The 27,244-nt window shown below is 40.5% G+C and overlaps 1 protein-coding gene across 1 annotated transcript; it reads right to left on the bottom strand.

The window, feature by feature from the left end:
- Positions 1 to 18: 18 nt before the first annotated feature.
- On the bottom strand, positions 19 to 24,513 carry ASL (argininosuccinate lyase). Its single transcript, XM_081325285.1, has 17 exons — positions 24,476 to 24,513; positions 24,197 to 24,261; positions 16,616 to 16,810; positions 12,928 to 13,011; positions 11,841 to 11,897; positions 10,416 to 10,513; positions 8,912 to 8,989; positions 8,332 to 8,409; positions 7,266 to 7,318; positions 6,426 to 6,488; positions 5,824 to 5,938; positions 5,057 to 5,141; positions 4,400 to 4,459; positions 2,482 to 2,565; positions 2,269 to 2,349; positions 1,718 to 1,824; positions 19 to 363 (listed from the first exon to the last, which is right to left on the bottom strand). The coding sequence occupies exons 2-17, from the start codon at positions 24,206 to 24,208 to the stop codon at positions 219 to 221; spliced, it is 1,395 nt and encodes a 464-aa protein (XP_081181411.1). The 5' UTR covers positions 24,209 to 24,261; positions 24,476 to 24,513; the 3' UTR covers positions 19 to 218.
- Between the last annotated feature and the right edge of the window lie 2,731 nt (positions 24,514 to 27,244).

Below are 27,244 nucleotides of genomic sequence, written 5' to 3' on the forward strand. Positions count from 1 at the left end.
AATAAATAACTATATAAATCTTTCCACATGGAAACACCTTTGAAATAATAACTAAGTAAATCTTTCCTGGTTGAAACATAGGACCCAAAGTAAAAAAAAACCACAAGCATACACATTTTTTCCTGAAATCCAATATGCCACTGTATTTATTATCTTGTGATTAAACATGCTAAGCAGAAACCTGCAGCAACGGGACAGTATTTCCCCACACTCAAAGCTTAATCCTTCTGCCTCTTCAGCATCTCCTTCAGATATTCAATCTGGGCACTCACGCAGCTCCTGGCGGTGCCCCCAGGGGAGGTGTACTGCTCCACGCTATGCTGATGGTTGAAGATTTGTGAGATATCACTTCCCATCATGGGGCTGGAAGGAACAACAAGAAATAGCTTCAGTCAGATATTACAGAAAGACAGTCTTTTAAACCTAACGCTTCTCTTTTCACACATTTTAAGTGGCCGAGAAACAGAATACAGGAGCTCTGCAAATAGGAACAGCTTTCACCTTCAATGGCTCCTACAGCAGGGGTGAGGAAAGATGGCCCCTTTACGACCTGTGGACTTCGACTCCCAGAATTCTTGAGCCAGCCATGGGATTCTGGGAGTTGAAGTCCACAAGTCGTAAAGAAGCCATTGTTCCCCACCCCTGTAATAGAGTCTTAGAAAATGAACAGACTGTTGTTAGCAAGGCAAGTGGACTACACAGCCTAGTTAACCTGTGAAGCAGAGGTATACAACTTCACATTCTAGAACAGAGTTTTTCCCATGCTGGCTGGGGAATTCTGGGAGTAGGAGTCTACACATCTGAAAGTTGCCAAATTAAAAAAAAACACTACTATCCTAGAATTTGCTGCTGCCTCTCAAGGTTTGGAGTACAATTTCCTCAGCTCATACCAAAGTGATCACTAATTTGTAATTTTTAAGTGCACAGCTTAGATTTATCCAAGTTTCAGAGCAAGTAAAATGAAACCAAAGTCAGTTTTTTGTCCTGCCTCCACTATTATTTTGGACTGCAACCCTTAGCATGCAACTAAAAAAGCTGAATGTGGTCCTCAGCCTGGAACTCAGTTCATGATTCCTCAGCACAACCCTGTGAGGTAGGTTAGGCTGATAGAAAATGGACTTTCTGACTAAGCAGGGATTTGGACATAGATCCTGGTACTTAAACTAAGCACTCTACCCCTTTAGCATTCACAACAAAAGATTGCTTACTTTATCCTCTTTATGATTGTACTTATGAAATAGTTTTCATCATTACATAATTAGGTTATGCTACTAGTTCAGGGAATAATTTCCATCCCTGGGGAAAAAAAGATATGGAATTGTGGGGTCCTGGAGGGTAATTGAATAGATGGTAGTATTTGCATAAATCTTTAGCATTCCATAAGTGTGACTTATCTCCATATTCACTGCTACTAGAGGTAGAAATATGACTTCCTTGTTTTCAAGAGTTAGCAATAACAATTAGCAATAGCAGACTTATATACTGCTTCATAGAGCTTTACAAACCTCTTTAAGAGTCATCATATTACCCCCAACAATCTGGGTCCTTATTTTATGGACCTCGGAAGGATGGAACCTTGAGCCGTTCAGGATCGAAATCCTGGTAGTGGGTAGAATTAGCCTGCAATGCTGCATTCTAACCACTGCACCATCACAGCTCTTGAAAGCAGTAATTGCTATGGGGAAAACTTTAAAAGCTCCCATAACCCAATACATACTGAATTCCCTTTAGGTCATCCATGGATAAATGATTAAGAGTCACTCCTTTGCTCTCGGCTAAATGGACTGCCTTCCCCACAACAGTGTGGGCTTGTCTGAACGGCACCTGGAACACACGGGGAACAAAATCAGGAGGCTCAAAGATTTTTCTGTCTAATTTTTACCCTCAAAAGATCCCCAGTGTTTTGAAGCTGCTATTTCAGTGCAGACATTTCCAACTCTTTCTGCACTATAGAATGCAGCACAGACATGAAATGCAAAACCTCATTGCAGCATCATTTATGAAAGCTTTTGGATCCCTGCTGGGATATTCTTTGAGTTGGGCAGCCCTATAAATCCATTAAATAAAATAACAGATACTGAAGGAAGGTACAGACTTGTCAGTATAACCAGCAACCCCTCACAAGCTCAGGGTTCTTCAAGATTTCTTTAGGGTGGTAAGAAAGGATGGCCAGCCAATTGCTTGCCCAGTGACATCCTGTGTCATTGAAGCCATGGTTGGGGCACATGGATATAAGTGATTCTGTTCCTTACAAGCTTGGATACTCACTCCTTTGCGCACCAAATAATAAGCAAGATCTGTAGACAACATTTCAGGGGTCAGGGCTCTTTCCATGGCATCCCTGTTGATCTAGAAAAATGAATGAAAGAATGGTGATAAGGGATAGTAATTATCGCATGCTAGCTAGGTTTTTGGAGATTCAGAGAAAAATCTCGAAGCCATTCTAGACAATAGGATAACCCAGCCTTTTGAAACACTCACCTGGAGAGTGGAGATAACTCCAGTGGTAACTTTAAGCACAGTGCTCAGGGTATCCATCACATCAATCACAGCTTCCTTATCTTCCTATTTGTAAAAAAAAGTGTTGAAAGAGGGTTACCTAAGAAGATAATGGTTGGTAGGGGAGGAACACCCTCTGGCCCCATCATCTGGCATTTCAGTGCATGTGGAAGGTGAAATATTATGGGAAGAAACTTATCTTTTCTACCTTATACATGGGCAGTCTCCCAGGGTAAGATTCAAGGACATCTTAGCATAGTAGCCAGTTTCCAGTAATGACAAGGTCTTTAATAAGCTCCAATACTTAAGGATAAACCACTTGGATAAACATGGTTATTCTGATAATAATCACATACAGATCCTCCCCAATAATGATCATGAGGGCGATATGTCAGAAAAGTAATTCTATATTTGCTAATCCTCAAGCAATATTCAGTGGCTGCATTCACATAAGTTGAATATAGATATTAAATTAAGCTATTTTCTAGATTTGCACTTGTTAGCCGCAACACAGATACACAAAAAGTTAATCAACCGTAGCATGTTATACATGAGTATCTCCTAGGATCTTTATCTAATCTGATTAAGTATGTCCTGTGAACACAACCTAATTATGTCAGCTTAGACTAGCCTAAAAAGAATCCAACCGGAGCAGGTGACAGCCTATCTAAGTCAAGATTCTTTGACAGTGGTAAATTCCCAAAAAAAGAAAATTATTTCACAACAAATTAAACTTTTACAATGGCAGCTGTCTTTGTTAACTGTAAGAGAAATGGACGTAAAAATGAATTATGCAAAACAAAACAATTTTGAATTTGCAAATAAGCCAGGGAAATGGTTGGCAGGAATGTTATCAAATTGGTAAAATTGATTTATACCTCACCAAAAGCATAGATAATTATGAATGGCTGAAGAAATCTGGGAATTGAAGTCCATACATCTTAAATTTGCTGAGGTTAAGAAGCACTAGCTTAAGTTAGACTAGGTGCTATAAGCTCACAGGCTGCTTTCTAGATCTTATCAGCTCAAACATTGTTCTCTTCTTGCAGCAGGAAGTTACAGAATCACAACTACATAGCCTAAAACAGGGCTTTTCAACCTTTTCACCCATTGTACCACTTTTAGGATATGGCAACATCTGAGTACCACCAGTCGCCTAGCAAGGTGTCAAAAACGTGATGACCAAAAAAAAAAAAGGAAAAAAGTGATGAAGTACAGGTAGTCCTCGACTTACAACAGTTTGCTTAGTGACTGTTCGAAGTTACAATGGCACTGAAAAAGTGCCCCCCAAGCCACAGCCGAGCAAGACACCTGCCTGCCTGCCCGGTGGCGCTCTTCCTCCTGTCCGAGGTTTTCATTGTTGTGAGCATTTCTGTTAAGGATTGGCAGTAGGGGTGGGGTGTGGGGGTGTTTGGTTTTTATTTCCCCCCCCCCTCTACTGGGTGGTTGCAGCAGGTTTTGGTGACTTCACATGACCCTGGGACACTGTGACCATCATAAATACGAATCAGTTGCCAACCATCTGAATGTAAATCACAAGACCCTGGAGATGCTGCAACATTCCAGCTGATTGGCGCTTCTTCTGGGCTCAGCAGAAGTGCCAGGATCAGAGCCAAGCTCCAGCTGGAGCCTGGCGCTGATCCTGGCGCTTCCGTTGAGCCCTGCAGCTCCAGCCATCTCTCGCTCAGGCTTGTGTGGTGCTACCACCAGTTCAGCTCATTCTCCTGCCCCGCTACCACTTTTCTAGGATGGTTGTGTACCACCTGCCAGGTGCCAATGTACCACAGGTGGTACCTGTACCACTGGTTGAAAAGCCCTGGTCTAAAATCAGCTGAATATGCAGAGAAGCAGCGACTAGAGCAAGACTCGATGATCAGATGGAAAGAATCCCATCATTTACCTGCAGATCCTTGTTATAGGTACTGGGAAGTCCTTTCAGAATCACAAGGAGTCCAGTAGCCTGCAAGAGGTCCAAAAAGCTCTGTTAAAATCCCCAGTTCTTGGCCATGTCATCATCAAGGGCAGTAAATCTCCCCACCTCACTTTCAAGGCTACCATCTCTTGTGCATGGATCAATACTCTATGCCCGCCCCCCTACAGCTTCAGGAATGCTTGTTATCTCAGAAAGCCAGCACTAGCTTTCTTTCCAGACTCCTCCTACGCCATCCTCAGTTTACAATTACACTGAATATTTAACTTTAAAAAATAGGAGCTATAATTGTGTAATATCCTAATCTTCCTTCCTTCTGTGGGTCGTCCCAAAGGTGCTTTTTTTTCAAAAGGCAACTGGACTTTGTTTTTCCTTGAAGATGTTTCGCTTCTCATCCAAGAAGCTTCTTCAGTTCTGACTGAAGTTCTGTGGGGTTTATATGGCAGGTTCTGTGGAATTTACATGTCAGGTTCTGTGGGTTTTATATGTTCAGACTAAAAACTTCCCTTGCAAACATATCCCTAGCTTACTAAAGCATTTCCACCAACTCAGTGTTTTTAATTGTGATGCTTCTGACATGAATAAACAAACAAACAAACTCTGTGTTAATGAAACCTGAGCACTTACTCTTCCAATCACTCGGCCAGCCTTGCTGCGGATCAATTCAAGGCTATCTGGATTTCTCTTCTGGGGCATCAGGCTGCTCCCAGTGCTTTAACCAAAAACAAAAATATCATGATGCATCTGCAAATATCTCAAGCTTCTAATGCACAAACAATATTTAATTTTGCACTACTACCATGAATTCACAAATTTTCTATTCAAAAGGAAGGTGGGAGTTGTTTATTTATTTGCTTTCCAACTGAAAAGGATGCTAAGGAAATGCCCTTTGGCCATGTTTACTTGAGGCACTGTTGTGAACTCCATCGCTGGGTACTGTGATCACTAATGAAAACATCATGTGACTGCACCAGACTTATGAAGTCACTTCTGTTTCCATCATTAAGTGAATCAGTGCAGTCCTTAAGCAAGACATCACACCACCACAACTTAACTACTTCACTTCTGCATTGGTTGCTAAATGAGGCAGTTGGTAAGCAAGGACTATCAGTATTTCTTTTCAAAATTGACTTTTCAAATTGTTTCTGCTTCCTGAATGGTTTTATTACTGAAGTTTTTTTTATCACAATGCTCATTTGATTCATTTTATTCAGTGTTGCACAGCAATCTGGTTTCTCAGTGGAAAGACAGTAGAACAATATTTTTGGAAAAAAGATTATACTTGGAGGAACTCCAGATAAGAGTCTCCATCAACGCAATATCAAAGTTACTGGACTCTAGAATGAGACTGCTAGAACAAGGTCTTGAAAGGATGAGGGATGCCCCCAAATTACCAATATGCATCAGAGAGAGTGATGAATCCAAACTCCTTTGTGGTATAGAGAATCAGATCTTCAGATAATCTGCTCAGGTGAACCATGATCATGGAAGCAATGTAAAGAAACTCCACTAATAAAAGGAAGAAGGGGGAGGGAGAGGGAAAAAGTCTAAATTTTGTTTCTGAATGAAAAGCAAAGTATGCTGCCCTGCCTAGAAACAATCATTGCATAATCCAGGGTACAGGATTAAGAAGTACCCCTAAAGCATTCCTTGTTGAGATCTAGAATCTCTACTGTGAGTCATTCGGCTTAGCCTTTGTTTTGGGGAGATTGGACAGGTTTTGAGAGATGATATGAAAACCTTCAATCCCTGTAAGACTTAATGCATTCATTTCACCCTTCAACCCACCCATCAAAATCAGAACCGCATGGCATTCTGGCTGATGTATTTGGAGCTAGCAGCTTTTGACCTACTGTGCATAGGCCAGCACAGCTCTTGAGACAATCACACAAGCACACTCCTGTTCAGCTCCTCCTTTTGTGTGTGTGTAATCATATTATTTTGCAACTTTCCCGCTACAGACTCCCAAAAAGAAACACAAAAACAATGTACCTACCCACAAAGTCTCGATCACTCACTGCATCCATGCTGTTGATGCTGATGGTGGCAAAATCCAATTCTGTAATTAAAAGGGGGGGAAATTAAGCATACAGTTAATTCTAGAGACTATGGGAATAGGATTTCAACATTTTTGGAGGGTCCCAGTTTAGAGAAGGAAAGCCTTCCCCCCCCCAAAAAAAAAGGTTCTGCTGGTAGCATGCAGGTCTCTACATGCTGGCATGTAAGACCCAACAGTCATGAAATTCAACGTAAGTATATTCAGGATGCATAACAGAATATTATCCACAGGTGTGATCAAAAATCATACAAATGCACAAAGGAGGCAGGGCTCTGATCATGCTACTGAGCAAACCATCTTGCTGATTTTAACCCTCTGCCAATTCCCATGGAGTATTTCCTCATTAATGAACACATCTAACTTATCCTCATACAAGTGGAAGAAAGAAAGAACATGTTTTTCCAGGACTAAAACCTCTGCATGTCTCCATGCTTGAGTCCCAGAAATTCTCTTGTTAGGAATGTTAACCCCACTCCCAACGAACTATTTTAAGAACAAAGCCCCAAGTGGCTTTGGAAGTATTCTAAAGCAAGGTTGGAGAGTGAATGTCCCTGAGATGCTACCAATCTAATTTACCTGACCAATAATGGTGGAAGACCAGAGACTTGGTTTGGAAACCACTGCTGTGAAACATCAAGAATTATGTTTATCACTCTGTTTGGGAACTTCAAAATACTTGTGCCTAATCCTTGAACTCGTTTCATTTGGCAATCTGCACATCCCTTTGCCTTCTGGACAGATTTTAACTGCTTATTCAAGCAGAGACATACAACTCACCTCGGCGGAGGAATTCACGGTCCAGGCCAAATGGGTTGCCAGCCAAAGCCCCACTGCAACAGAAAGATTAGAAGGAATCCTTAAAATGTCTACATAGGGAAAAAGACATCTCACAGAGGAGAGATGGCATGAATGGCATACCCCAGATCCTCTGCAATGCTCCAGAGTGATTGCATGAAGGAATTTCCCTCAGCAGCATCCTATGGAACAAAGTCAGAGGAGCTTTGCTTGGCTGGCCCCAGTAATGTCAATAATGCCAGTCTAGCTTTGGATACCCAAATCAGGAATCTTGAATTGCGCCCCTCATTTGTCCACACGTTCATTCCATTTCCTCCATATGAATGAACATGATATTTTGATATTTTATTATTAATTATAATGCATCTAGGCCTTCTCTACCTATTTCCCTTATTTTTTTAAGTCAATCTCCCTATTACAGGTAGTACCTCAATTTACAACAGTTCATTTGGTGGCCATTCAAAGTCACAGCTGCACTGAAAAAAGTGGTTTATGACCATTTTTCACAGTTATGACCACTGTAGCATCCCCATGATCATGTGATCAAAATTTAAACATGTGGCAACTAGCTTATAAATAATACTGTTTGTAGAGAATTGTAAAGAAAAATCTCTAATTTCCATACTATTAGAGAAAACTTATGATGCAACTGCCAAATGCAGCTATTTGTCCTTATTACATCATAGTTTGCAAGTAGTTTTTATGATTATTCCCCACATAAGAAATGTAATATTTTTTTATATAATATTTTTTTAAAGGTCCTCCGTTCCTTTTTCTCTTTCTACTTTTGGGCAAAGCCACCAAATTATGATTATCTTGTCAATCTGTGTAATGAAAGTTTTAATTTGATTGCACAGACCTGTTTCTGGAAACCAAGTTGAATACAATAAAGATTGGCTAATCTGAGTGTTTGCAAATACAACTGGGGGGGGATTTTCCTCACCCACATTAAAATTTCTTGGTTTAGAACTTTAGATAGTATGTTCACATCAAGTCAATTTGACCTCTACTGGCCCACAAATTTTCTGGGGGGTGGGGTTGCTTTTACCTTCCCAAAGGCAGAACGTTGATCCTTTTTTTAGCCTCGAAGAGGCGTTCATGGTCTCTTGTCAGAGCAACAGCAAAGCTGTGAGGAAGGAAGGAAGGAAGGAAGGAAGGAAGGAAGGAAGGAAGGAAGGAAGGAAGGAAGGAAGGAAGGAAGGAAGGAAGGTTCTTTTGTTAGAGAATTTTCATAGTGTAGATAATAAAAAATCTTTACAGCAGCAAAATTGTTCTTGGGCACATGAATGTATGGACTGCAGAATTTTATGTAAAAGTATTAACTTGAATAGTGTACATGGCATGTAAGTCCATCTCAAACAAAGGAAGAATTAGCATGCTAAGCATTTAATATAAGCAAGAAAAATAAATACGTAGTTTTTAAAAATTCAAATTTTAAAAGCAAAATTTGATGGGATCTGAGTTTTGGATCTGGAAGTTCAATTTTAAAGTAAAAGCAGGTCTATTTTCAGATGCAACCTTTTATTTTCCACTTTCATGGACATCAGCTGTTATAGATGGTGGCCATAATTTGTTTGATATAAGCACCAACAGAAGTTACCTACAGAAAGTGCTAGGGGATTGATTACCTGAGTAAAAAGTGGCTCCATCTGATTGGTTGAGCCTTCTGCAGGTGGGTGTAACCAGGAAATATCACCTCCATTTCACTACAACAGAACAAGCAGACCACAAAGTTACAAGTTTACCCTTCATTTTAACAATGAGGAGACAATTGAAGAGAGGGAAAGAAAACCAACAATTATTTATGAAACTAATCATCCCGTCACAAATTAATAAGGAAAAACATGGGTTTTGTAATGGATGAAGGATTTCACAGATGAAAAAAAATTTTTTTTAATTTTAATTCCATTTATATCCCGCCCTTCTCCGAAGACTCAGGGCGGCTTACAAGCTTAGCAGTAGCCTTCATTCTATGTATATGCCTGCTTATTAGGGCTTTCACACACACCTCAAGCGGCATTATTACAAAGTCAGCTTAATTGCCCCCAACAATCTGGGTCCTCATTTTACCTACCTCGGAAGGATGGAAGGCTGAGTCAACCTTGAGCCTGGTGGGATGCGAACCTGCACTAATTGCAGGCAGCTGGTGTTACTTAAGGAGGCATTAGCCCACTGCTCCACCAAGGCTATATATTCACGTGCACCAGTTGTCACATTCTATTACCATGAACCAAAACAATATCCAAATTACTATGTGCCTATTAATTGCTTCTCATGATCAATGGCAGGTCAGACTCAAAAAAACAAAAAGGTTTACTGGGTGGTGACTAGATCTTAGTGAGTCAGGTCAGAAGGTACCTAATGATCCTATGCAGTTGGTCAGCATCCTTTTACAGTCCCCCTAAGTCTACTTTGGAGGGATACTGTAGGGCAAACCCACTGTCCCTTACTTGTTACTGGAGTGCAGCCCTTGGCAACTACACAAAGCTCAGTGTGGTCCTCCAGCTAAAAAGGCTTTGCACATATCTCAGATATGATGAATCTAATTCATGGAGAATAATGATGTTTACAATTTCGGTTTCATCATTTTGGTTCATCAAATGGAACCTCCATGTCGTGCAATATTTCTCAGTTTTGACAACTTTGAGATGTGTGGATTGCCATTCTCAGAATTCCCCAGCCCCAGGAAAAAATATATATCAGAAACTTGGGAGAAGGTAGGGCATTCACTGTTCGCTTTTAGGACTTGGAACCATTGGCCTGGGTGATTCAGTGATACCGGGCTGGTGGTCCTCATAACTAAATGGAGCCTTCTTTGTATATCTCAGTATCTAGTATCAAGGACTTGGTGCTTTGCTTGCAGGTTACCAAAAGAATCTGGTCAGCCACTGGGGAATAAGATGGCTGGATGATATTTTTTCACACATTTCCTGGTGCTTCTAAGCAGGGATAATAAGAGAGAATTGGGGTTTATTTCAACAGTTGAGGACTAAGGAGGATTTGCTAAAATAATTATGGGAATTTTATTAATGGATGGATGATGGAAGGGTGGAAGAGACAGCTGGACTCAGGCAGATGCTCTTGATCCACAGCCTGTAAACCACTAGACTTAAAAGAAAGAGCCACGCTTACGTGGAAGCACGTTCTATCAGGGTCCGAATGAGCTGTTGAAGGTGAACGGACAGCATTGTCATGGAGCTCTTCATGAACAACCTCAGATCGGTTACTATCTGTAAGAAAGGCACACATTTGGCTTTTCAAAAAGGAGTCCCAAACCATCCCCTGGAAGTATGATTTTCCCAAAGGATGCTCAGAAGATTACAGGTAGTCCTCAACTTATAGCAGTTCACTTAGTGACCATTCAAAGTTACAACAGCACTGAAAAAAGTGACTTATGACCATTTTCACACTTAGTATCCCCATGGTCATGTGATTTACATTTGGATGCTTGACAACTGACTCACATTTGTGACCGTTGTTGTGTCCAAGGGTCATGTGAGGTACATTTGGATGCTTGACAACTGACTCACATTTATGACTGTTGCAGTGTCCCGGTGTCCTGTGATCCCCTTTTGCAAACTTCTGACTAGCAAAGTCAATGGGGAAACCAGATTCACTTAACAACCATGTTACTTATTTAACAACTGCAGTGATTCACTTAACAAATGTGGCAAGAAAATGGGGCAAAACTCACTTAATAAATTTCTCACTTAGCAACATAAATTTTGGACTCAATTGTGGTCATAAGTTGAGGACTGCCTGTATTTAGGTTTTTTGGGGAATACAGCTCAGATGCCAGGTGATGTCGGAAGGCACTATTTCAACATTTGTTCAGAATAATTAAAGACAGTGGCTAAACCTAATTATTCTAGCAAGTATCCACTCTCAGTGTAATGGAACCTCATTTTAATGGATTCCTGTGTTCCTTATTCTGAAATGTCTGGTAAAGCAGAGATTAAGACATCTTGGGTATTTATACCATTTGTGTGAAGATATTATCATACAAATGGCAACACTATCACTAAAAATCATCTGTTGCCCTATCGAGTCCAGTGCATTGAAGCTTCTATCACTACAAATACAAAGTGATAGTCATAAATTAAGGAGGAGGACAGAAATTTTAATAATTCTGAATTCTGCATCTTGCAAGCCACCATTGATCAGATACAAGAAGTAAAAGATGAGAATTTTTTTGAAACTCCTCTTATAAGCTGGCTAAAATCATTGCTTAAGATCAGATTTTTCTGCCAGATGACTATCTAACCAAAATAGAACTACAAATAGATGCAACTACATCAATGCAATTTTATTTCATTTGCAACATACGTTTTTAAATTAATATGGCAGAGTTCAAAAAACTTTAGGTTTTTTTTACTATTTCAAATCAAAGAAAACAAATTTGATGTTCTTTAATACTTCGTAATGATTCAGATTTTCAAGATCTTTCAATGGTCATCTACTATTTCATTTGCAGAGAAATGTGAAACAGAAAGGGGGGGAAGCACTAGAATGCCAATATAGCTAAAATTATATTGGAACTGTTCAGATTTTTCCTACTTGATCATTTCTGCTTCGTCCGGTGTGGAGCTTTCCAGCCACATCACCAATCAGTTCCTGAAATTAAAAAAAAAAAGGTTTCATTCTCCATCATTTCAAAGACATCTGATTCTATAGGCAGTTGCAAGGTTTGGCTATTTCCAAGATTAGCCCACTGAAACCAGGTATGTTTCTGAGTCTTCAAAATATATTAGGTGAAAACTGGGTATTTGATTAGTAATTTTGGTATAAAAGGTAAAGGTAAAGGTTCCCCCGCACGTGCGTGCTAGTCGTTTCCAACTCTAGGGGCCGGTGCTCATCTCCGTTTCAAAGCCCAAGAGCCAGCGCTTGTCCGAGGACGTCTCCGTGGTCATGTGGCCGGCATGACTAGACGCCAAAGGCGCACGGAATGCTGTTACCTTCCCACCATAGTGGTCCCTATTTTTCTACTTGCATTTTGACGTGCTTTCGAACTGCTAGGTTGGCAGAAGCTGGGACGAGTAACAGGCGCTCACTCTGTTACGCGGCACTCGGGATTCGACCCGCCCAACTGCCGACCTTCTGATCGACAAGCTCAGCGTCCTAACCCACTGAGCCAACGCATCCCTTTTAATTTTGGTATACTTAAATTTAAAAAATCATTGAGCACCGGTAGGCACAGATTTTGCTCTTTTTCTAGATTCAGTGGGATCAGTTATTCATTTATAGATATCTACCCTACCTTTGCTTTGTACAACACAATGATCCTTCTTCCTAGTTCTGATCCCATGACTACAACCCAGTGAAGTGGATTGAATGTGAAAAAGTGACTGGCTTAAAGTCACCCAGCTGACTTTCATACATAAAGGGGAACTAAAACTCAGGTTCTCCTGATTTCTAGTCCACACCTTCACTACTACACTAAACTGGTTCACCAAATTTATCTCATTTCCCCACCTCGTCCCCATTATGCTCTTTTTCCTTGTTAGAGAAGGTCTACCCCTTGTTGTCTCTTTGAATCCTACTCTGCCCTCAAATGGTTCTATCTGGAACAGTCTGGACATTTATTCCAAATCGACATTATCATTCAAATCAGAAAATTTCAGTCAAGCAGATAAATCAAACAAACCTTGAGTCTACGTTCAACAGTAGTGTGGATGTCCTCATCGGTTCGGCTGATGATCAAGCTGCCCTTGGAACACTCATCAGAAATCTACAATAGCAACAGTCAAAGAAAAAGTTGTTTAGTAATTCACAACACGTCCTTATTGTCTGGGAAAAAAGAAGGCTTAATGGATCATTCATGGGCTTAATAGAAAGGCCTGTCCTTAAAAGTCCTAGTTGTAATCTTCTTGACAGAGATCTGGTGGTAGTAACCATGTACTTGATACCATCAGCACAATGCAGCATTTAGCAACTTTCCAGATGGGGTGTGTTGTGTCCTTAGTTACGGGAGGGTTCTCCTTCAGCAGGAAAACCCAGTGCAGCCATTGGCTGTTACTTCTCGGCGGGAGATTCAAGACTGGGGATTGGTTACGTTTTGAATAACAGTTAGTATATAAGGTAGTGTTTAACCGTTGTTAGTCAGTTGACATATGTGAGTTCAATAAATGTTCCTTGCTAAGCCTCGCTGTCTCTGCTCGTCAATCCGGACATAACAGGGTGGGACTGCAATTTCCATAATTCTCAGCCTAAACTGAAATCTGTGCTTTGTATTTACAGACTTTGGACCAGATTAAAACTCTTTCCCATTTTAATTACTAGGCCTGAAAGATTCAAAGCATATTTCCATGCAGGGTTAATTAAGCCAGCAGTGTTGGATTTGTTCCTGGTGAGCCAGTATCAGATTGCACCCTATAAAGGGCTTCAATTCCACAGGCATTTTTTGGTTGTGTCTTCCCTGCCCTTTAAATTCATTAAATAAAAAATATAAGGTGTAATTTTTATGCCTTTCAGAACAAAACTTCATGCAGATTTTTCCCCCCCAAAGCTTCCAGGCTTGATAATGCGTGGCCTTGGGTCCAGTTCCATGGTTTTCAAGATTTTCTAGATTTCTCCACAGCCTCAACTTTTTTTACTTGACTTTGTCATATTATTTCCTTCACAGGAATCTGATATTTATTTGCTCAGTCTCCCTAGTGTCTCCTCTTTTTTGTGCCTAGGATTGCCTAAACCAGGGGTAGGCAACCTCGGCTCTTTTATGACTCATGGACTTCAATTCAATTCCTTTGCTGGCTCAGGAATTCTGGGAGTTGAAGTCCATGAGTCATAAAAGAGCCGAGGTTGCCTACCCCTGGCCTAAACAAAACGCAGCACATAAAGTTTTTTCTTGGGAATCTTTTTGGGCTTTTTTTAATTCTTAGCCCAGTAATAACAGAAAGACAACAGATAAACTTGTGGAATTCAGCTAATGAATATAAACAGACCTGTGGCTGTCTTGCCTATTCCGTGTCCCTTAGAACTTATTCAATTACTGTACATTATGACCTAAATTCTCTATGATTCAGAGATTAACCAAGATGACACCATGCCTATCCTAAAATGCAACTGTTACTAAATACTCTAGGATTTCAGCTGAAGCTAGCTGGCAACCTTCCACAGTTAGCAAAACTTAGGGCCTTCTTTTTGGTGTCGTTGGATTGTTTTGTTCCTATGAATATCTGGCTAGGTACAGTCATCCCATGCTATGCCCTACTTCTAGCAGTGCATCCTTGTGCTAATTCCTCTTCAGTGGCCTTGAGTCATCCTGGAATCTTACGAGCCATGGTGGCACAGTAGTTAGAATTCAGTATTGCAGGCTAACTGTGCCTACTGCCAGGAGTTCAATCCTGACCGGCTCAAGGTTGACTCAGTCTCCTATCCTTCCAGGCTTGGTAAAAGGAGGACCCAGATTGTTGGGGGCAATATGCTGACTTTGTAAACCACTTAGAGAGTGATGTAAAGCACTATGGCAGGGGTGTCAAACTCAATTTCATTGAGGGCCGCAACAGCATTGCGGTTGCCCTTGGGGGCCCAGGTGGGTGTGGCCAGGGTAGGTGTGGCCTACTGGGTGGGCATGGCTGGAGTGCGTATGGCCTACTAGGTGGGCGTGGCCAGCTCTACATCATTCATGTCAAGGGTGCCTATGGGGGCCTGGGCAGGAGTGGGACAGATCTGAGGGTCTCTGGCAGAAGGAGATGGGACCGGGCAAGTGCCAAGGCATGGTCCCCTGGAGAAGCCTCACTGTTCCTCTCAGGCCATATGGGGAGGGGGCTGGACAGTGGCGCGGAGGTCAAATGCCCAGCCCAGCCCTCAAGCACCCACGGCACTAAGCCCAGCCCCACTTTCCCAAGGGGGTGCCCAGCTGCATTTACCTCCTCCTCAAGGTTGCTGCTGCTGTGCTTGCTCTCCTTAGCCAGGTTGCTCATGATGGGTAGGAGGGCAAAATCAAGAGGGAGGCCCACTCCCTCTCCATGTGAGGAGTCCTGGCTTTGTATCCAAAGCTTCCTTAGCAATAGGATGGGAGACCCCCCCAGGATAGGCCAGGAGGAGGGGGCAAGGGGATGTTGAAAGGGCAGCAGGGCAGGACTAAGGTAGGACTTCTCTCAGACCCTCCCTTTCCTTCCTTCCTTCCTTCCTTCCTTCCTTCCTTCCTTCCTTCCTTCCTTCCTTCCTTCCTTCCTAAGAACAGAGTGGTGGGAAAATATTTGAGATGAGGGAGGGAGAAAAACAGGCAAGAAACACAGCTGGGGAAGTGTCATCCTTTGTGAGGAATGAAGAAATGCACCATCGCCTGGAAGTGGCCAGCTCATGGCCCTCGCCTACTTCACATATCCGGCTTGGTGGGCTCTGTGGGAGGAGTTGCCATGAGCAGCATGAGAGTCGATTTTTACCTGTGTAATGCTGCCCAGCCTGCCCAGTTTTGGCAGGCAGCGGGGCGTTCTCCTCACAGTGCCGAGAGGCTGAGCCAGGTGGCATGAATTTGAAGAGAAGCACAACACTACCCAGCCCCTAGCCTGCCCGAAGTAGGTGAGGGCCATGTGCTGGCCACTTCCAGGTGATGGTGCATTTCTTCATTCCTCACAAAGGGTGATACCTCCCCAGCGTGCGCCCATGGGGCAGGGCCGACGTGGCATGGGCCGGTCCCTCGCTGTTTCCAGATGGAGCTAAGACTGAAAGTTTTTCAGCATAGATGACCACCACGAAATTGTACATTGGCTCCCGGCCAGCCTGGGCCAGGGCCAAGATAACGGGGGCCATTCCCTTACTGTTTCCAGGATGGTTTCGCGGGCCACATGAAACCACTTCGTGGGCCGCATCCTTGTGTTTGACATGTCTGCACTATGGGGTGATACGTAAGTCTATTGCTGTTCAGTTCTTTTGCAGTCCATCGATGACTGCTTCTAAGCCAATTTTTCTTTTTTCTATCTCCCTCTCCTTTCAACTCAGTTTCTCCTTAGCCACTCATTTCAACCCCTCCCTTCCTATAACAGACCCTCTGTGTGAAACCTGTTAGCTGTTCTTCTTTCACCTGTTTCTCAGGCTCAGGTTATGTCAGCCTCAAGTCCCATTGGCGTACCTGGGTAGACTGACAACAGGCTAGCAGATGACATTTCCTTTCATACACAGTGCTTGACTAAAATCAAGGCCTATTTTTTGGATGCGTGCTTTTACTGTAAAGCTGTGGGGGAAATGCTTTAATTAATTATCAGTTTTTAAAATTTATAAAATACTGATGGGAATCCATTTTGCAAAATCCTTTTACTTAAAGCTGAGCTGTCCCATGTATTTAAGGCTACCTTTACTTGGAGTTCCTTCTACCCCTGTCACAGCTTTACCTTCTCTAATCCACTGATGATCTTCTCCATTTCAACTTTAGACAGAATTCCAGCCTTTTCCAAAGCTTTTGCATAAGCCATGCTTCCGCAGATATCAAATTCCGACAAGCGCTTGTCAATCTCGATCGAAGCATTAAACTGTTCCATGATGGGGTCAATACTTCCCACTATCCTTCCTCCATAAAGTTTGTCACTCTAGGATGGGGAGAAGGGGAAAAATAATGGGTCATAAAAGTTAACAATAGCTTTTCCCAATGCCATATTTGTATACTAGCCCAAATATTTCTGCTGCTGAAGGATGGTGCCCTCAACCCATGCCATGGGAGGCTGGCAATCACCACCAGAGCTGAAAGCAACATCTATCATCTAAAGCTGTTGGAATGTTCTTGATAGATTAACCTAGGGCATCATGCCTCCATCATCATTCCTGGTCAATTCAGCTTGCTGGGACTGTTTTGTTACAAGGGCACTTTAAGAAGCTCACAGGTGTATGGGGAAGGGGTACTTATACATCCATATTGCATACTGCCAAATATCAGGACTGGCCTTATGTGGCTGGCATCCTGAGGAAGCAGAAAGTTTCAGTATGATGGTTCAGTAACAATATAACAGAGTTGGGAGGGACCTTGAGGTCTTCTAGTGCAACCCCTTGCTGAAGCAGGAGAACCTATACCATTCTAGACAAATAGCTGTCCAATCTCTTCTTTAAAACTTCCAGATGGAACACCCACAACTTCTGAAGGCAAGTTAATTTTTGTCACTGTCAAGTAATTACTCCTTAGTTCTCGGTTGGATCTCTGTTTGATAAGTTGTTGATGGTTCCTCAGAAACTGAGAAAAGAACCAATGACTTGGAAAACATTATGAACCTAGAACATCTAATCATTTGTCCATTGCATAAAAACAGTTATTGCCCCCCACTAATTAATATTTTTTTACCCTGAAAATTAACCTTACCTTACTAAATTTAGACATTAATGTCAAGATCTTGGAAATAAAAGAAAGGAGATTCTCACAAATTCTACTATAATCAATATATTGAAAGGGGAAAGGTTACAGTAATTTTGGCAGCTAGATATATTTATTTTGATAACCAATCTGCTGAGGACATTTTTGATAAAAAAGCACATTATGAACAGAGAAGATGGTTAACCATATTTCTAATAATGGAAGAATGTGCAGATATTCTGAACTAGTAATATTTTGTACATCATTATCCATTTCCTTAGGTCCTAAGAAAACCGTAAGACTAAAAAATGGACAATCATGTAGCTGGTCAAATTATTAAAAAATGCTTCCATTAACCAGACAGTATAATCCTATCATTTGTAACACATGACACTGTTTTAGAAGATTTGTTTATTTTCACTCATGTAGGAGGAATTCTGCTTCTGACATATTTTACCATGTATACAGCACCTAAAAATAATGTTTAAATGTTCATTTTTAATTCATTCAATTTGTAAACCACCGACTTGCCAAATGGCTCTGATAATATTGCTTGTATAATAATAATTATACACATAATTATACACATAAACTTATTGGATATAGATCTTGTGGTTGCATTACACAAGATAACTCTGGTTAATTTACCCTTGGTTAGATTTTTCTGTGGTTTAATGAGCCTATATGGTTAATTTATGGCTCAGTGTATAATGTAATTCAGAAAATTAGTTCATTCAGTAACTAGATTCATTCAGTCAGCTAGGATTTTCCTGATAATATAACAAGCTTCCTATCAGTTCCAGAATTCTGAAGTCAACACTGAACAAGATCTACACACACCTAACAGTTTTCTTCCACGGTACAACTTTTTTCATTAAAATATATATATTTATTCAAGTGTACCACTTGAATCCAACTATTCTACACACACGCCAAACACCTTCAAGCTTCTCTTTCTATGTAGGATTCTGGCAAGATATTGACTATACGCCATATAGCATGTTCATTTGGCTACCTGGCAGCATACAGTTTGTTCATTTTGAATGATATGCTCAGTGTACTGCAGCAATTCCAAAAGTCCTTCGGTCAGCATGATTCTGGTACAGCTGTTGCCCTGTTTTCTCAAAGCAAACATGAAGACAGCATGTGGTGCTTAAGGGCTAGTCAAAGTTCACTGGTCAGAAGATATGATTTCTGGGCCAAAGGAAGGTTAAATCTTCATCCAGCAGTTTTAAGGGGGGGTGAGGGTATTTCTTCAAATAAGGCCATTTTAATGTGATAGTTGCACTTCTAAATGCTTTCTGGTCAGGACAGGAAGTGGACCAAAGACAATTTAATACTGATCACAAATTTTAGCTAAGTAAAGAGATATTGTGAAATTGCAGGCTTGGCAAATCTACCAAAAGAATCATTTGTTCCTTATTCTTTTATATCTTGACAGGGAATAAGGGTTTTAATTTTCATAGCAGGATCCTATTAGCCATACATATTTCCTTTGGGAGGTGAGGAGATAATAATAATAGAATCATAGGACTGGAAAGTACCTTAAAAGTCTTCAACCCCCTTATCCTGGGCAAGAATTCTCATACCATCCCAGACAAATGACTGTCCAACATTTGCTTGAAAACCTCCAGTGATGTAACACCCGTGACGATACAGATAGTCCTTGACTTACAACCACAATTGGAACTAGAAAACCTGTCATTGTGGGGCAGCCATTAAGTGAGATATCACATGACTGCAATTTGCGAACTTCCGTAATGGCTTCCCCATTGACTTTGCTTGTCAGAATCCAGCTGGGAAGTTTGCCAATTACAATCCTGTGATTCCAGGATATTCCAATTATCATAAATGTGAGCCAGTTGCTTAGCACCTAAATTGTGATCACATGACTGCAGTGACACTGCAATGGTAGTAAGTACAAGGACCAGTCATAAGTCACCTTTTTAGTGCCATTGTAACTTTGAACAGTCTCTAAAGAAAGCGTCATAAGTCAAAGACTTCCTGTAAGAGGCAAATTGTTCCATTGCTTAAGAGCTGTCAAAGTCAGGAAGGTTCCTCCTTATTTTGAGTTTGGGTCTCCCTCTGTAAATTTTCCATTCACTGGTTCTGTCCTACACTAGGGAGAATAAATCCACATCCTCTTCTCTATGACAGTCCTTCATGCACTGAAAAACTGCTATCAGGTGTCTCCCTTAGGCCTCTCTCATTTAGGCTAAACTTCAAACATTCTTCATAAGATTTTGTTTCCAAGCCTCTCACTTATCTTTGCTGCTTTTGTCTGTACTCCTTTCCAGCTCATCAGTGCCCTTCTTATATTGAGGTGACTAGAATCAAATGCAAATACTATATTCCATATATATGGTATATATACATATAAATATTAATCACTGTCCATTTTGTATACATAGCAGAAAGAGGAAACTTGAGACTTCAAAAGGTTGATGCTATCTGGGGCAAAACTGTGGCTGCATCTGGATGTCCTCCCAGAAGATAACAAGGAAAACAGGTTGTGAACAAGATGTGTAGCATCCCAGATGATCCTGCAGACCCTGTTCAAGCATGGTTTATATTCTTTGTCTATATGCTAACTCTAACTAGTGCAGCATAAAGTAAAACTATCATTGCCCGTGATATTATCATACCTCTGTTTCATTAGCTCTTTTGCCAGTTGTAGTGAACTGTTGGCTCATGTGTAATCTATGGTCTAACACAGGGTTGTCAAACTCGCAATGTCACGTGATGCGACTTTTTTCCCATTGCCGGCAATAGGGTGGGCACAGTTTCAGCATGATGCATCAGCCCGCGGGCCAGCAGTTTGACACCCCTGGTCCAACATGACACCTAGATCTTTCTTACCAATACTACTAATAAAGGAGAGGTCCTTGATGCTCTTAATGCAAGTAAGGAGCTGGCACTAGGAGCTAGTATTAGCACTAATGATGTTACCTAGTTTGGGTAATGAAACATCTGCAAGAAAACAACCAAACATAGTGCAAATACTGCTGTCAAGCGAAATACGTGACTTGTACCTGTGTGTCCATTTTTTCTATCTCAGTGCACTTTACCTACATTTTTTTACCATTGAATTCGTTTTGTTGGATATGGCCAAGTGTTCAAATATATAATATTCTTTTTGAATCTTGAATTTGTCTTCCTAGGTATTAGCATCACTCCCCAGCTCTGTATTGACTGAACCCACCCATCACTGTATTGAGTGAAAATCTGATCCTACCTCTTTTATGAAAATGCTTGAAGGGCACTGTGCCTAGGATACAACCTTGGGATCCTACTTGATTGCCAAATGGATTGGTATACTACAATGGTGGTATAATATCATTAAAGGAGCAAACTTTGGGTTCAATCAGCTGAGAATCCATCTATTATAGGAACCCAACACACCACATTGTTACATTTTACTAAGAAAGATGCTACAATCAATTTTATCAAACACCTTGTGAAATTTAAGTACATTACATTCAGAATATTCCTTTGATCTGTTAATCTAATGCTTACTCAAAAAAAAGCAGTAAGTTTGTCCAGCATGAGCTGTTTTTTAACAGAGTCATGCTAGGTTCTAGTGATCTTGGTCCTCTCTAACTGTTTGCAAATCCATCTCCTGATTACTTTTTCTAGGATTCTCCCAGCTATTAATACCAAATTGACCCGTTTCTAATTTCCTGGGTCTATTTCCCCCCCCACTTTTTTTAAAAAAAAAATAGGAATCAAATTAACTCCTCTTCAATCTGGCACTGTCCCTTTCCAATAGCCAAGATTACAGTCACTGGTTCTGAAATCGCACCTGTCACTCATCCAGTTTCTGGATCAGTGTTTCTCAACCTTGGCCACTTTAAGAGAGGTGGACTTCAATTCCCAGAAAGGTGTTTGGGGAAGTCTGGGAACTGAAGTCAACCTTACTTTGTGGCCCAGGTTGAGAAACACTGTTGCATCCAGAGACTTAAAATTCATTCAAAGCAGTTTGGCATGCTCTCATCAATTCCTTACCTATTTTGGCCTACACTTTCCTTCTCCTCCCTCATTTTGCAGCTTTTGACAGATTGGACCAATTTTTCCTTTTATGAAAATTGAATCAAATTTAGGAGTTAAGCAATTTGGATTTCTCCCTCTGGCTTTCACTATCTTGCAGTCTTCTCCATTCAGACTAACTGCTCCCTTAACTTTCTTTTTGTTCTACACATAGTGAATTCTTATTTGTTATTTTTAGCATTCTCTTACAACTTCATCTCATTTTGAGTCCTTAGGATTCCTGAGCCCAACCTTAAAGATTTGGACCATTTCTTAATATTCTGCTTTTGTTATATGCATGTTTTTTAAATTTGTCCTTTGTGTTTGACATGGATCTTTTTATGTAACTACAAATTGTTTCCTTGGGTGCCTCCCATTTTTTTTCTATTTGGTATTATTGGTGTTTGGGACTCAATTATTTCCCTTTTCATAATTTCCTAACTTTCCTGATTTTTTTCACTTTAGGACATGGAATCCTTCCTATTTTCCCCCTTGGCTAATTGAATCAGCTTCCTTGAAATCTAGAATACTGATATGACTGCCACCTGTTCAGCCCTACCTCTGGTATAGTGAATTCCAGAATAACTTATCACCCTCTCCCAAGGTCCCAACAACATCCACTTCACAACCATTTCTTTCCTTTAAATAAATACTAAGTCCAGTATGGCTGACACTCCTAGTTTCCTTCTCCAATTTTTGGATGATGAAGCTATCGGCAATGCACATCAAGAACCTGTTTGCCCTCCCACTCACAATAAACTTAGATTCCTAGTTGGTGCCTGGATAATTGAAATTATTCCCTGCCACAGTGATGATGCCTTTCTGGATCACCTTGGCCATCTGATTTGCAATCTTCAATTCCCAAACTATTGGGAGTTAGATTCTAAAGCCCTTGTTCATGTCCCACTTGATTTCTACAACTCTGAAGATATATTATATGGAACTGCTGAATGGGTTCATGACACGGACAGTTTAAAGATTTAGTGTAGCTATATTTGCACCATATGCAACTTGGCTAATATTTCTGTAGTTAGCTTTTGGTGCTATGTTTGTTATGCAAACCAACTTTTCTGATTATTATTTTTTTTTATTTTAATTCCATTTATATCCCGTCGTTCTCCGAAGACTCAGGGCGGCTTACAAGCTTAGCAGTATATATGATTAGTATATACTTGAATGTATGCATGAATGCAGAATAAGAATTTATTGAGTAACTAAGTTAAGCTGTACAAATACAGCCTCACAGAATAATTCTGCTGGTGCAGTCCAGCCCACTAATTCTCTAACTAGTTGAGATAATTATTTTTTAAAAAATGGAGGGAAGGATACTGGGAACTTTCTAGTGGCAGAACTTATTCTTGATCCCTCAGCTATTGGCTCACCAATATAATGCATGAACTAAAATGCTTTATGCCAGTTGCTTTTGCTAACTTGGCAACTCTCTAGATGTGTTGGACTACAGCTCCCAGAATTCCTAGCAAAGCCATGCTTCCATGGCTGTGAAGAATGCGTTTTAACTAATCATTAGATAAGTGGTATCCTAACTGCCATATATTCCTCTTTGACCTTCAGTCATTCATTACACCATTCTCTCTTAAACAGCATTCTGCTCTTTTCTTTTACTACTTTTTATGCCTCAAACATGAGTTGTGGAACTCATATAAAAAGCATCTGTTTCCTTCAACAATGTTCTCAAAACTCCAGATTTTCCAACATGTATTAATGCAATCACCCTCCCAGGTATTTCTTCATTATTTACAATAAACTCCCAAATATACATTCTCCATTTATATCTAATTTCGAATTAGTTGTAGTCATTCTAATGAAAGCTCCTTGGGGCCAGAGATTTCAACATATTTCTTATCTTCTCTGCTGTGTTATAAAGCACCTTACTTCACTGCTGAAGCATTTTTAGAAACAGGGATGTCAAAATGTTTATGATTCAGCCTTAGACTTTTTTTAAAAAAGGTACATTTCACGTACTAGCTAAACTGCCTGCCTAATTGGGTTTTTCCCTCCAGTTGGACGCTCTTCAGTTGTTAATAATTGAGTTAGTAGGGGAGATGGTGTAACTCAAGTCCCATATAGCAAGAGGATATCAAGTTAGAGAAAAAATATTCTATAAGCTCTAAAAACAGGATCTTCCCTACTCTACAAATAAGAGCAACTTTAAAAAAAATCTCTTGTTGGACTGGATCAAATCCATCTAGTTCTCGCCTCTGAAAGAGAAGAGCATATTCCTCTAGGAGCTTATAGATACAACAAATAATAACTGTTGCATCCTATTTGCTTACTGAAGGTAGAAATGCAATGCGTTATACCATGGCACTTTTCTTCAGTTAATATAACTTTATTGTAATAACTCCAAAGTGGGAGGGGGGCATAATCAGATATGTGCACTGCAGCCCTTAATAAATAAACCTTGCAAGTGGCTCACAATTAATTAACTCCACCACTTCATGCAGTCCCATCAGAACCAGCCCAATCTCTGAAACCGGTCTCTAGCCCCGTTTTCCCCCCACCCCACACAGATCTCTTTGGAGGTGGCAAAAGGTCGTTTCCACGTCCAAAGGGACGTGAGGGAGAAGACTTCCAGATGCCCACTCACCTCAGCTGCCATGACGGACGATTGTGAGTTTTCTTTCTGGTTTTTTTGCGAAGAACGTGGAGAACCTGTCAGATAAGGGGAAACGATTATTGCAAACAAGCGCACCGTTAATCTGACGCCCGGAGAGAGAGAAAGGCAGACACACAAACACACACACACACACAGTCTCTCGCTCGCTCCAAAGAGGTCCCTGCCAGTGACTGGTGCAAGATTCATAGGGACGGCTGATCCACCACACTGCAATCTGATCGACCGCTGCAAGTCTCCGAATCAACTCACCTCCCGGGTGTGCAACCACCAGCTATCCGAACTCCTGTAAATCCAGCCTGTGAAGGATCTCCTTTTCAAGGGATCACTGCCGACAGGCCACGCCTCCCAGGGCGGGGTTTGTTTCCAGCTGGGATGCCCTGCCCATCTGCCTTCTTCCCCTCGCCCCCCTTAAGCGGGGCTTAATGACCGAAAGAGGACCCCCCCAATTATTTTTCATATTCTCCCCATCCTAAGAAATTACTTACAAAATCCAGATTCAGAGGCTACTGAGTTTTCATAGAATAATAACAAAAAAGTGCTGTATATATGGGCATTTTACACACATAGAAAAGTAACATATTTTGGATAGTTTTGTCTAGCCAGATTTATACAATGCAGGACACAAGAGGGCAACAGACTGTAACATTCCAGCTTATCATTTTCATTTGGCTATTATGTTTTCTTTAAAGAAACTGAAGTTTTTGCTTGTTGCCACACAGAGTGCCTTCTAAATACAATTCATGATAAATAAGTATTTGGATTGTTTGGCTTATTTTATGAGATGTAATTTTAAAGATGCTAATACATTCTTCTGTTGTGGGATCCAATCTTTTGCATTCATATTTTTGCATACCATTCTGAGCTCCATTTTGACATCGTCACAGCAGTTAAAGTTGACAGGAGTTACAATGAAACAGAGGGGGAACCCTGGATATATTTCACACCTGTTCTAGGACTATGATTTGAGCATTGAAAATGGACATTTCAGCATCTATTTGGAAACCTTGGCTAACTTTCTGCTTTAGTCCAGGTGAAGCGATGAAAACAGGAGGTTGAACACAGCTCCTTGAAAGCAAATTATGATACTTTAAGCCTGTTCATTTGCTGAATGGGAAGTCTGTGTTGATTTGTTTAATGATTTGTTTGATTATCCATTTTCTTGGATATCCATGATGCAGTCCTTAACTTACAGCCATCTGTTTAGTGATCATTCAAAGTTATGCTGACACTGGAAAAAAAGATTCACTGCATTCCTTGACTTTCATTAGTAAAGCTTATCTTTGCACTTATTGCACTTATAAGAGCAATCTTTGCACATATGACAATGACAACATTCCCATGGTCATGTAATCAAAATTTAGTCACCTGGCAAACTGGCATGTATTTGTGACAGTTGAGTGCCTGGGGTCATGTGATTGTCATTTGTGACCTTCCCAATGGTTTCTGACAAGCAAAGTCAATGAGGGAAACCAAATTTGATTAATGATCACAATTAACAATTGCAGTGGTTCACCTAACAACTTTAGCAAAAAAGATTGTAAAATTGGGCACAATTCATTTAACATCTACCTTGCTTAGCAACAGAAATTCTGGTCCCATTTGTGATCATAAGTCAAGGAATATCTGTATTCTCAACAGTTGTCTTTGGCATCAAAGTTCAAAAGTGTCAATACATATTCTATCTTCACACTCCAGCTTTTGCTTCCATAGCCACAGGGAAAACATTGCCTGTGTGATTCTGATCTTTATGGATATACACACATCCCAACATCTAAATATCTTTTCCAATTTCTTCAGTGCTGTTCCACTAACAGCTAGAAAATGGCATATTTCTTACTTGCTCCTTTACGGTTGATAATTGATCCTAAAAGTTAGAGGTTATTCACCCCTTCAGTATTTTCATTGTCAATTCTAAAGCTAGTTGTTCTACCATTTTGATTAGTTTGGCTTTCTTTGTATTTAATTTTAATGCCATTTTTTCACTGCGCTCCTTGACTTTCATTAGTAAAGCTTATATATGATTTAGATTTTCAGCTTTCAGAATACTGTCATCACCATACTGCATATTATAAAATAACCATCTTCATCCTCTTCCAACACAGCTTCTCTCAATATACAGGATATATTGCACATAGGTTGTATAAATAAGGAAGAGAATAAAATAACATTAAAAGTTTAAAAAACATTAAAAATAACATTAAAAAGGAAAGAAATGGAAAAGCTTATCCGCATACTTCCTGAAATTGTTCCATAGTTACACTGCTAGCTATAGTACTGAGGCAGTATTATGGAGATATTGTATTTTTGAAAGGTATGACAATTATTTAACAAATGTGTCACTGTTTTTTAAGGATTTGTTTGTTTGCTTATTTGGGTCCCACCTTTATTGTGTTTCCAGATAACTCAAGGAGAAGAACATATCCAACACACCTTCCTTCTCCTCTTTTCCCCACAACAACCCTGTGAGGTGGGTTGTGCTGAGAGAGAATGACTGACCCTAGGTCACCCAGCTGGCTTTCAAGGTTAAGACAGGACTTGAACTCATGGCCTCCTACTTTCTAGCCTTAACCAGACCAAACTATCTATAATAAATAAACTCCACCAAAAAGAAAATTTTTCCAGGACATACTTTCTCTCTATTCTACTGAATTCAGATAGAAAAAGCAGAATCTGGGAACCCACTAATTCTTTAATTCAGAGAAAATAAAGCTGCAGAAACAATAATATGCTTGTAAACCACTGGAAAAGAAGTAGTAGATTATTTTCTCCGCTAGTGATGTCTATTGATACACTTGATTCTCAAATTTTTTAAAAATATTCAAGCAGGTGGCAAAAAAAATCTTTATTAATTCTTGCCAGCATAAAAACATACCCGCAGCGGGCTGCATATAATCTGTTCTTGGCAAATACAAGGCAATTATTGGCAGAAAACAAGCTCTCTTGGGCGTCTGGCCTGTTTTTTGTTGGCAAGCAAGGAACAAGATATGTTTTTGTGCCATTTGAGCATATGCAAGGATG

Source organism: Vipera berus (genome assembly GCF_964194415.1).
Source record: "Vipera berus genome assembly, chromosome: 1".
Classification (NCBI taxonomy): domain Eukaryota; kingdom Metazoa; phylum Chordata; class Lepidosauria; order Squamata; family Viperidae; genus Vipera; species Vipera berus.

Excerpts from the sequence above, each read along its gene's own strand:
- ASL (XM_081325285.1), bottom strand. Across the intron at positions 5,142-5,823 it reads ACTCTCTCTGATGCATATTG|CACTGGGAGCAGCCTGATGC; the intron begins GTAATTTGGGGG and ends TTTTGGTTAAAG. Across the intron at positions 364-1,717 it reads GATGACCTAAAGGGAATTCA|CCCCATGATGGGAAGTGATA; the intron begins GTATGTATTGGG and ends TGTTCCTTCCAG.